This window comes from Pimephales promelas, chromosome 21 (genome assembly GCF_988280905.1).
Source record: "Pimephales promelas chromosome 21, fPimPro1.hap1.1, whole genome shotgun sequence".
Taxonomy (NCBI): domain Eukaryota; kingdom Metazoa; phylum Chordata; class Actinopteri; order Cypriniformes; family Leuciscidae; genus Pimephales; species Pimephales promelas.
The window spans coordinates 22,820,862-22,833,264 of record NC_142789.1 but is presented as its reverse complement, the minus strand read 5'-3'; the positions used below and the strand labels follow the sequence as shown (position 1 = coordinate 22,833,264).

Sequence of the window (12,403 nt, the reverse complement as noted above, 5' to 3'; positions counted from 1 at the left end):
CTTTCTGATTGAAAACATGGGCACCCACTACAACCACTTAGAGCTGCCAGTCATTCTGCCAGTCAAAAGGAAAGAACCATTTAAAATCAAATTCACGGACAAGTGTTCAGTCATCTGAAGCTCTATTTTCCAGCTGCTTCATCTTCATCACTTCTACATTTAATCCATTTCACTTCACAGACCTTTTCAAAGACATGTTTTTGTTTTGCTGATGTCACTTTCACACAAACAATATTTGTGTTCAGCCAAGCTTGTCAAATCTAAAAGAAGAAAATGCCAAAAGGGATATCACCTTTCGTTCTACACAAGATTCATTCATAATTTAGTGCACATTACCCATACTTTAAAAGTTGTTTAAATTACAGTATATTGTAATGTTTAATTCTTGGGTTTAATTATTATTTTTCTTTCTGTATGACATTACTCTTTACAGGCACATTTTGTTTCAAAAGCAAACCTTCATGTACAGTCCACAAATCTGGAATGTTACTCAGGAAATGTTTTCAGTGGTTTCACCCAATTAAAGTGATAGCATCAGAGGACAGAAGCTTGTACAAATATCTGATTAAAGATGAAAGGGTATAGCTTGTTTTTGCAAGGTTTTAGCTAAGAAATTGACAGATTACCAAAGCAACAGTATAGTTAAGAGAATGATCTGAAGCCTAGACATGACTCACTATGGTTATGTATAGGCAAAAAGCTCTCATTTGTGAACAAATGTATTGTCTGAACACCTAATATCTGTACTGTAGATATGTTGTTAAAGAGTCATGCACATGCTGTGCCTTCAGTCATGTATGTTGTTGATGCAGTGTTTGCCAAACTGCTTTGATAAATTTCCCATGATGCCCGGATATTGATGATGAGGTATTTACAGGAAGTGTGCACCCCATTGCACATACTTAGAGGAGAGTGATGGAAAGATTGGTTGAGGAAATCGCCCCCCCCCCCCCCTATGTGAAGCGCTTTGAGTGTCCAGAAAAAAGCGCTATATTAATGTAATGAATTATTATTATTATTAGATACTGTCCATTAAAGAGGTCATGAACTGGCTTTTTAAATTTTATTATATTGTTGTCTGAGGTGAAATTATGACGTTCGCTTGGTTTTTGCATTCAAAAACATCAAAATGAATAAAAATAAGCTATTTTCTACCCTAGTTTTCAGCCCAGCTCAGAAACACTCGATTTTTAATGGGCGTCTGGCACTGAAGACTTGGAAGTAAACACCCACTGCTGTGAGTGGATATAGTTTTGCATTATAATGAGTTTGAACTCACCTCGTCGGTGTAGGTGGGGAAAACTCTTTTGAAAACTTCCAATGTTGTAAAATGGCAACCGGAATACATGTTCGACCCAGAGTCCGTGTGTTGCACAATTCCTGTCAGATCCAATATAGACGGCACAGCGTTCTTTACTCTTAATCGGTCTGCAAATCCAGTCTTGTTTACAATCCTCATGGAATGAAGCGAACAGACGGACAATGTTTTACCTCAGCTGGAACGTAATTAAAAATAAAGTTTTGCATTCCTATTGGGATCCAACTTCCAAGCATATGCAGCGACTGTCTTCTTCCACAACAAGGCACTGCACCATATTTTGTATTCCTCAGTAGCTCGATCCGTTTTGTCATCACGAGGTAGGCATCTATGTTATTTAGCTATGCGTGTAATGCGCGAATCGGTGGGCGGGGCTAAACCATCCGTGTTGAAGTAGGCATTGATCTTCTTCTGCGGGGGTGGTGTTTTAACCCCTTTGACATCATAGTTCCCCACATTTTTAAAAACGAGTCGTTTGCGGGGGTGGTGTCAATAAAAGCTTTTATTGGACCAACAAGGACATTTTCAGTTCTGAAAAACTTACAGGATATTCTTATTATATGATGACTTCTTAGATGTCAAAAGCTCAAGGAAAAATTTATTTCTCAGTCCATCACCCCTTTAAAGAACAAAAATAGGCCCACGTTTAACATTCCAGTTGGTGTAGCCAGTTTAATAAACTCATATTAAATTATAAGATTTGATTTAGAAGCTACATTTAAATGTATTCATATTACATATTTTATTCAAGTCCTTAGACATGCACTTGTAAACAATGTAGCTACTTGAACCCAATCTGATTCTGAGCTCATATAGCACCACACTGTTATCTCAGTTCAAACTGGCCATCGGTGATGTCATGTAGTAAGGTTATAATACAAGATCAAATGTTTAATTATACATGATAAAACATGCTGTTGAATTTATTTTATCTGTCATCAGCAGCAAGTGGGGGACATGAAGGCTGAATTTTGTGCCAGATCATTATTATTCCAAATCAGCTATTTACCACTTGACTATAAATCCAACTTCATCATTGTTGACCTTTAGTGCAAATTAAAGACTTTACAGGTGCAAATTCACTCTAAACACACACAAACACACAAGCTGTCCCCATAAGGTCAAAATCTACTGATATTACTATCCGTGTGGGGGGCATTTGATCCCAATAAACATAAACGTAGGGAATAACAGGCAGACACACACACACACACACACACACACATAGAGAGAGAGAGAGAGAGAGAGAGAGAGAGAGAGAGAGAGAGAGAGAGATGCGCATAAGCAAAGCACTTACTGATGCAAACTGACAAGTCAAAAGCCACATCAGGGGAAATGTTAAATGCCAAGTTATTCGAAAGCACATAGCGCTTTTAGGTATGATGGCAATTTTCACATGTTCACTAACCAGCAGCACTAACACAGCATCACACAGCATCATTCTGAATAAATACAACCACTCTGGTTTATTCATCATTATTCCTGCAAATCAATTCAAATTATCACAATGAATCACAAGAAACACTCACTTGCACTCACAGTTTAAACAAATACATTCTTGGCGAAGGCAACTTTACTAATGAACTAAAAATGAAATAGGCCTTTTAGCCTGAAACTCAGACACTGACTCAACCAATAGAATGAGTTTGGGGGTGGGACGATCTGTCTGCCCAACCAATGGAATGAAGGAGGAGTGTTCGAGAAACCTGTTTGAAAATGATTGTTTTTGCAATTCTGTTTGCAAGAAACATTAACAATCAGCATAAATTCAAAGATGAACAGAAAGATTTGTATTATCATTCATTGGCTTCACTGTCAATGATGTAATTTTAGTATTTAAAATACTAGTTTTTATTGATATTTTTCATTAGTTTTTATTTTTAGATTTTCCATTTTAGTTTTGATCAACATTTTAGTCATTTTGTCTGTTTGTGTCATTTCATCATGATTAAAAAATATAGTTTATATTTATTTTTATTTCAGTTTTATACATTAAATGAAACTAAATGAAAACAATTTTTTGTAGTTTTTTTTAATGACTTTAGTTTTAGTTAACTTTAGTCATAAACTAAGCAAAAACAGTAACGGGTTGAATGAAGAAAAACAGATTATGTCTTTGACATGCTATCAAATAGAAAAAAATGACAGCAAAGAAAGAAACAGTGGGAAAACCGCTGATATTGTTCAGTACCATTCTTAAAAGGCCTGACTGGCCTCAACGGACCTTTTTGCTTTTTGCTCCCATAAATCTATTTTTACTTGATCTAATCTCCACAAATATTCCGGGGCTGTTAAATGTCTCTAGAGTTTATCTCTGATATGTTCTCTGTTTTATATCCAAATTTGGTGAGAAAATAAATGATTTCTTCCCTGCTATACTGATTTGCAAATTAACTGAACATTATAATAACCCACATAAATGTTGTTCTGTGTCAACACATTCTCACCCCAAAGCGTCACCTTCTGACCATGCTTCAATATCTGACGCTTTAGGTGCCCTTTAGCGTCAGTTACATGACGCAATCCTACGGCGTCATCTAATTGACGCAAAAGGAAAAGCGTCAGTTTTGATCACGCGGGTAGGTTTAGGCTAGGTCTGGGGTAGGGGTAGGGTTACACGCAATCCTAGGGCGTCAGATATTGAAGCATGGTCAAATGCTTCCCAAGGCGTCAGTTATGTGACACCTTGGGGGTGAGAATGGGCTGTCTGTGTGTATAGCATCAGCTGTCTGAGCATTAAATATCTGAACTGGACAAACACTGGAGACATCCAAGTGAGTTTTGATCTCAATGAAAGGTCATACAGTGCATTCGGCATGATGCATTTTAATATCATTCAATTATTGTTCTCATCATCAATCAGATTAATAAATATGCACCGTTTCTCCATCTCATCCAAGAGGTCAAGGTTAAGCATGGTCCAGTTTGCCCCTGTTGGTATGTTTTAACTACACCACTCAACATCTTCCCTTCATCTTCTCCTTTTTTCACCGTTTTAGCTCTCCATTTCAGTTGACTGCCTTTTTCTTTTATTTTTTGTTGTAGTGTTTTTCTTTATATCCAGATTGCTTGTTGATTATTGTACTGTTTGTACACACTATGTTTTCAAAAAATGGACAATCACATTTGAAATTCAACTATTTCGCTGGATAAACGCACCATTTTATTCACAAAGTCAAATACACTTAAGTTTCTTCATGTGCAACAAGATCAAAAGGCCAGGACAACAACATGATAGCATCCACATTAACCATTACAGATCAACAAGTTCTTTTCATCTTGTAGTGTCCTTTTTTTTGGTCTATGAGTCTATGACCATTCACAAAATGAAAAGCATAATCAGCATGCTTTTCAGAAAATACAATCAGCACAAAAAGCATTGTGAAGGACTGAACCACAAAACAGTAATGACGGAAATAGTTTCTATATCATAAAAATTCCATAAAGGCACCAAAAAAGCACATTTCCTTCAGAAATCCCAGTCCATTCCAGCCAGGATTCACCATGTACACAATACTGACTAAATAATACAGAAAAACAGCAGGCAATGGTCAATAAAGCTCTTTTAAAATGACTTTTACTAGTAAAGCAGACAAGGACATTGGCTATTTTTTGTTCACATTTGAAAACAATGAAGTGCTTTCTCCAAATCATTGCCAAAACACTTACCTCTGTAAACTTATAACCAAATATCTCCATGAAAAATATTTATCTTTTCCAAATATTTAGAATAATCACAGTCCCATTTACCTCACTGCAAGTCACCATGAAAAAAAAATCGATATATCTATCCAAATATTGCAAATAAAACAAAATAAATACATACTGACTAAATTACATCAAATTTGTTCATTCCTTCACATTAAAATGGGTTTTCCTCTCCAGCAGCGCCTGCAGGTGTACGACTATATGGAAAGAGCAAGTGGTTTGACTATCTAGAGAAAACATACAAATGAGAAACGAATTCATCGGAATTAGCTATCAATTCACACAAAACATAAAATAGCTAATGTTTTATGATAATAAAATAATATAATCCAACTGTGTTGGATATTCACCTACAAACTGAAACAGACTGCTTTTTGAGTGGTAACCAAGGGGTTGTGTACACGGCACTGTTTTCAACTAAAAACGGAAAACTTTGTATGCGTTTTGGCGCTTCATTTACACGACAGTGGCATTTTGGCAGCCTGAAAACGCAAACTTTTGAAAATGCGATTCAAAGTGCATGTTTTTTTTAAAAACGAGACTGAAGAGGAAAAACTTCCGCTTTTTGTTCATTGTTATGATGACTCTGTTTCACACTGGACCTGTATGCAGAGCATAAACACTGAGGTTTTTTTTTTAAACGCCCCACAAATATGCTGCCAGTGAACACAGGTGCGTTCATGCCACGTCATAATTGACGTAACGATTCTGAACTGAAAAAACTTTCACATGCTTGTAGATTCACTGCAGATTTAACCCTTGTGCCTCCTATGGACATTTCTTTTTGATCATTTTTCCTGCTTAAATGCCAACTGCACATGTTTTTATATTGGAATTTTACTATTTCATTCCTATTTCTTTAAAAAAATCTATTTTGCACAAGATACACAAAATAGTTCCACTCAGAACCTTTTGGACAAAAATATGCCAATTGAAACCCATTAAAACTGCAAATCCCAGAGCCATTTAACTATAAAATGATGCAATCTTTGTTGTTTATTGATTGTGCCATTTCATATGTCTTTGTGTTCACCTGCATTATTTTCCAGTTTTTATGTGAACATGCACTACATGAATGTCTTTGACTATGGTATTTCATTGATTTTTGAGTTTTAAAAAGTGTCTAGTGTCATTTGATCTAAAGTGTCTCAAATCTTATAGAAGTGAGTAATAGTTAGGCTACATAAATGCTATATATTCAAGAAAATTACTTCTCAGTTTTAATTTTTTCTTTTTTTCTTTTTTTAATTAAAACTTTTTAGTGTTGTTTTTGCAACACAAATCATGAAAACCTGCCAGGTAAAAACAGGCAACAAACCTTCCCAATTTCTTTGCTGTCTCTTAAACTAGTTTTAAAAGGAATTGTTCTGTTTTCTGTGGAATGCAAAAGGAGAATTATGAAGAAGAGAAGATCTTCATTTTAGGCTGAACTCTTCCGGTAACACTTTACTTGAAGGGGTGTGCATTAGACTGACATGACACCTTCATAACCATGATGACATGACATCTGTCTTGAATATGAAGTAGGGTTTATGCATGTTTATGACTGTCATTAAGAGTCTTTTGCTCAATAATGACATTTTGAATGCAAATATGACATTGCCTAAGATGTCTTTGTTATAAAATCTTGACATAATAACCTGTCAGTGTCTTTGTCATGACAACTTGACATAAAATTAAGTTAAACTGTCATGTGGCTGGCTTTGACTTAGGCTGTCATGAGGCCATCATAACAGCGTCATGAATTTTCATGACCTCAACTAAAGTGGTAATTGAATTTGTCATTAAAAAGGTATAATGGCTTCATGACAGCTAATGTCAAAACCAACCACAGACAGTTTAATGTAATGTTAACCAATAAAGCTAGGTGGTTTGATAATTAATTTGCTATGTCATGTTTATGTCAGGTTGTGTTGTCTTAGTAATGTCAAGTTGTCATGACAAAGACACTGACTGACAGGTAATGATGTATCATGTCCGTCATGCACATCCCTTCAAGTAAAGTGTTACCACTATTCCTTTAATATAACTGAAGAAGAAGAAGTTAAATATGCCTGTTCAGCTCTAATGGCAGACAGCGTTGTCATTGACAAGCCTGAAGCTGGCCACAGAGTGGTTCTGGGTGCTTTTGAGTGAACTCAGATGCGTGTTGTTACGCCTAGTGTTTTGTTTACGCAGAGAGATGGATGGGCAGCAGCAGCAAAGCTGCTTGTTGAACTGCTTCCTAAAGGATTTGCTGAGAAGGTAGAGAGCGAAGGGGTTCACACAAGAGTTGGTAAAGGCAAGGATACGTGCGCACACACTGGAGATGAAATGTGCCATTGAGGTGTCCACTTCAGTGTAATGGTAGGACCGGTAGAGGTAAATCACATGGTTGGGGAGCCAGCAGATGGCAAAAAGACCCACAAACACCAGCACTGTCTTGGCAAGCCGCATCCGTGACTCAATCTAGGAAGCAGAGAGAGATAAATAGCCTATCACATGTGCAGAAAAATAATAATTTAAAAAATTCTTCTATTTAAGCTGTTTTAACTTTCTGACCCATCTGAAACAGCAACATTGGCTCAACCAATTGTGTGATTTGGGGCGTGAAATTTTGTTTCAACTCAACCAATGGAAGACCTTGAATTTTTCCAATTGAATTTGGATTGGCACACTGAATTTGAATTTGGATTATTATTTTTTTACTACTAATTGTTATAACTAATAAAACTAGCTTTTATGATGCATTTATGTTTATAAGCACTGAACAAAATATGAACTAATTATGTTTAATAACAGGCCTATGCATTAAAAAAATCACAAGATATATATCGAACAGGTAATTGTTAAACCACGTGGTTTCATAGATGAAGAATAACAAAAGCTCCAATTTGATAAAAGGAACATTTAAATGGTTCCTTATGTATGGTTCCTTTCAAATGCATACATACTCTATTATTCACATAACAATGCAACAGCAGAGCAGATGTATCCAGTCTCATCTTGTTTTGTGAACACCTTTCAATAATAGCTTCTGAATCACCTTTCAAAATCAATTACAACAACCACTGCAGCAATACTTCTCTCTGCATTTTCAAACTCAGAAATGAAAAAACAAAAGTCAAAATTCAAAATATATAATATAATTTAATGTTTTTATGTTGACAAAAAAAAAACATTTTAACACCTAGAAGAAAACAAACATGGAAACACCTTGCATAAAATTACATTGTGTTTGTTATAAATACATCTCTTGAAATTGGAATATCAAAAATGATAATTAGGCCTTTATGTAACCGTTGTGTGTCATCATCATGCATGATTAGGGTATGTAAGATTAAATTTTATTAAACCTATAGGATATTTTGTATAAATCAGAAAAAGTGACAAAATTAGCTACAGCACTTTAAAAAAAAAAGGAACAAATGTAATGATAACAGGTTTGAATCATAACCTGTGGCACAGCGTCATTTCATTTTTTCAATGTCAATCTAGGAAAGTCATTGAACTTTTGTTAAGATTTGAAAAATATTGTACATAAGTTTCTCAGCTATTCATTGCTAAACAATTAAACTGTTAATCTCACTTCAACAACTGAAGCACTTGACCATGGTAGCTACTCACCTGCCTCCGAATGTGCGCATTTCCTTCCACAGGCATGTTAATCGCACTCTCAACTAGACTCCTGGCAATGAAGATGTAGTACACAGAAATAATGAAGAGAGGAATGACATACAGAATGAGAAAGGAGGCCATGGAATGGATTTTAGGTTGCAGGTCTCCAGCGTGAGGGTACGGTGCGCATGCTTTAAACGTCTCATTGCTTTGTGGGATGTGGAAGGTGTGGAGATCGGAGAACACCGCCTCGGGGATGGCCAGGGCCAGGGAGAGCAGCCAGATCGATGCCGCCCTCAGGCAAACCTTTAGCGAAGCTTTAGATGCCTTAATATCCATTGGCTTGACAATGGCCTTGTATCTAAGGCACAGAAAAAGAACCCAGGAACAGAAGGAGGCATTTTAATTAAGAAAGAACACACATAAAAAACATTTTTTGACAAATTAGTCTCCTCCAAGACTATTCACTTGACGGCCATATTTGCAACGCCTCTGGCCAGCTATTTAGGGCATCCAAGACCAAAGTCCACTTGAATGGGGCCGGGGAATCCTGAAATCTCAAAAACTGCTCGCCAAACTCCCAATTAAATAACATAGTTCCAATCAGCAACAAAATCTGACATGAACTGTCCCATAAATGTTGTTTCTTATGCTCAACTAGCATTAAAGGGGTGGTAAAATGCCATTTTCACAAGATCTAAAATAAATCTCTGATGCCCCCAGAAGTTTAAGCACAAAATACCCCACAGATATTTTTATATTGCATGATAAGGTTGTCACTTTTTGAGGGTTGAGGGACAAAAATAGTCGGTAAATCAGAAAAAGTAATATCCATGGAAATATCAGATCACTGGATGCTGGCCAAACCCATATACTGTATATATTATGGGTTAGAATAGCCTATTCTATGACTGACTTGAAGCCCATCAGTATCCAGACCACAGGAAAAGATCCTCCCACCTACAGTACGAGTTCCATTTACCATCTGTTGTTTATTGCCGTTCACCTAAACGGATTAACCTCCAGTGCTAATCAGACTCCCACCACATAGATCATGGCACAGTCTTCCTGCTTTTTCATTTTTCAAGTGGAATTTAATTTCAATCACATGAATTTTTATGCATGTCACATACATGTTGTTCCGAAGCAGCTTTACAAAAAACATTGCTTCACAATCCCCTCAGTGAACAAGTCAAAGTCAACAATGGCATGTAAAAACTTACCAATAAATCTCTGACTCTTCATGAATTTCTAAGCACCTTCAAGTTCTGGCATTGGTATAAAAATACTGATCACTTCACCACACTATCAGCTGTTTCTCATTTAACATGAGAGCAACTCAACCCTCAGTTGATCCATTGCTCTGGAGGTGCAATCGTTACTCTTGAGTTCTCTACAAACACTAACAGGCTAAGGCAGGGGACGCAGTTCATCTTTCTTTTCATTAAGCATGTTCATTTTCATTTCCGTTCACCTGCTATCAGACACCAAGTCACACACTTCCTCAAGAGAACTGACACACCAAGAAGGCATAAAATCGGAGCCTTGTGTACATGAGATACAAATAACTGATTGAATCAGTCCATTGATTGCTAAAGTCTGGATTTATTAAACACCTTTTCTATTTTACATTGTGAATTACACAAAAATTGGGGTTTTTACTGCTTCTCAGCTTTTAAAGTTTTTTTTTTCAACATAAAAAATACATTTAAAAAAATGTGATAAAGACATAGAAACACAGGCATTGCTTTTCAACCGAACTGTTTTGACAAATGTGACAGATCATCAGCAAAAGTGGCACTTAGAGTGTTTTTTTGAGTTACCTGCATGTGGCATTACACTTTTCTTCTATTGAAACGGACAGAAAAATGAGTCTGTGCCCCTACTTGAAAAAAGCATGTCATTTCTTTAGATTGTCGTGATGGAATTTCAGGTGGAACCCTGCAACTTGTACCTGACCCTCACTCTTAGAAAAAAGGGTCCATTGGGGTTCTATATGAAGCATAGGGTTCTTTACTCAACTTCAAAGAACCTTTTATGCTTAAAAAAGGTTCTATAATGACAAGAAAGAACCCTTTTGGCACAAAGGTTCTTTCGGCTATTATTCATATATATTCCATTATTCTGCAACATGTTGTACAGTAGTTGTAATTAAATTATTGTTTATTAAATTGTTGTAGTAACTTTAACTCACATTTTAATCATGCTGATTTTTAGAGGAGAAAAACTGAAATGGCACCCTTCATGTGATATTGATTAACTACATAAAATGATATAAATATATACGTTTTCTAACCCCCATATCTTGAATTTTGGGATCATTCACATGCATTCATAAATACATTTTAGGGTCTTGATGTTTGTCAATAATCTGAAATATTTAATCCGGAAAGGACAAAACAAATGATAATGAATGAACCCAAAGGGTTCCATATAGAACCTTTTTCCTTAAGGGTTCTTATTATTGAATATTCCGCTGATAGAACCTTTTAAGCTTCTATATAGAACCATTTCTCCTAAGAGTGTTATACAAACCCTCATAAATAAATAATATCTTGCAACAGTACAAATATACATGTAATTAATAACCATTAAAAAAAAACAATAATTTTTTAACTGTCTTTTTATAGAGGCTATGTTTAAAAAGAACATCCCCATTCTCAAGCTTGATTAATTGACAAAGACTTTCGTAATTATTAATGACGTTCATATTTTAATTGCTTCCTGATAGGCTATCTAAAGGGAATCAATCATGAAATTAATTACCCATTTTACATGATTTTCCACTTTAGCTAAATTCAGCATAATAGGCTACAATTTAGTGACATATTCCATGTTTGTTAATGATGACTATGGGTACTTTCGTAATAATTTCGAGGAGCTTGCTTCATTGACACATTGTGATGATTGCAATGAATTATAATAGGCTTTATATAGGTATTATATATAATTATAATTATATAGGATATATATATCGATCTCTTTACCTGTCCGCTGCCAGCGCTGTGAGCGTGAAAACCGACACTCCGACTGAAGTCAGTTGAATGAACGGGATGAGTTTGCAACCCATCCGCCCAAACAGCCACTCATCCGCCAGAAACTTGCTGGCATCCACGGGCGCACAGGTGACCAGCAGCAGCACGTCTCCGAGGGCGAGACTCGACATGAACAGATTGGGGACATTGCGCATGGATTTCACGATGCAAAACGTCCTAATGAGCGTCAGATTACCAATAAGTCCAGCAGTAATGAGGAGCGCGTAAACGGTTGCGATAATGATGCCTGAGTGCAAGTTTGGATGCTCCGGAGCGGTGCTGGTGTTGTTGCGCTCCAGAGAGTCGACCAGAAACTTTACATCTGGTGTCGGGATTAATGTTGCGTCAGACATGTTTTCAAATCAGTTGTTGCGCATTTCGAAACTCAAGTGTCCAATATAGACGCATATTGCCATGAATAGCCTACGGTTTGTACTGTTAGTCCGGTGATATTCCTTTCCAGCTCATCATGTGCGCAAATGGCGAGTCCATGCGAGGTTTGGCTCCTATTATGCCAAATCGATGCGCCTGCGCTCTCATGTGTTTGAAAACTACATTTTATTAAGCCACGAAGCCTGTCTCTGTGAGCTGCCTACAGACAATGATCTTTGATATTTAGCTCTTAAAAGATGAACATTCAACATTCGTGTCATCCAAATATATATATATATATATATATATAAGTTACTTGAACAGTTTCTATTATTATTATGAATAATAAAAAAGTTTCTTGAACAGTTTCTAT

The 12,403-nt window shown here is 36.3% G+C and overlaps 1 protein-coding gene across 1 annotated transcript; it reads right to left on the bottom strand.

The window, feature by feature from the left end:
• Positions 1-4,172: 4,172 nt before the first annotated feature.
• Positions 4,173-12,154, bottom strand: grpr (gastrin-releasing peptide receptor). The gene is made up of 3 exons (XM_039674149.2): positions 11,611-12,154; positions 8,633-8,984; positions 4,173-7,474 (listed from the first exon to the last, which is right to left on the bottom strand). Exons 1-3 carry the CDS (start codon positions 12,009-12,011, stop codon positions 7,091-7,093), a joined length of 1,137 nt encoding a protein of 378 aa, XP_039530083.2. The 5' UTR covers positions 12,012-12,154; the 3' UTR covers positions 4,173-7,090.
• Positions 12,155-12,403: the final 249 nt, after the last annotated feature.

What these genes read in the sequence shown, in the direction of transcription:
- grpr (XM_039674149.2), bottom strand. Translation starts at nt 12,011, where the DNA reads ATGTCTGACGCAACATTAATCCCGACACCAGATGTAAAGTTTCTGGTC. An exon ending in ACAGCGCTGGCAGCGGACAG is followed by an intron (nt 8,985 to 11,610) that starts GTAAAGAGATCG and finishes TCTGTGCCTTAG; the next exon opens with ATACAAGGCCATTGTCAAGC. An exon ending in ATGCGCACATTCGGAGGCAG is followed by an intron (nt 7,475 to 8,632) that starts GTGAGTAGCTAC and finishes TCTGCTTCCTAG; the next exon opens with ATTGAGTCACGGATGCGGCT.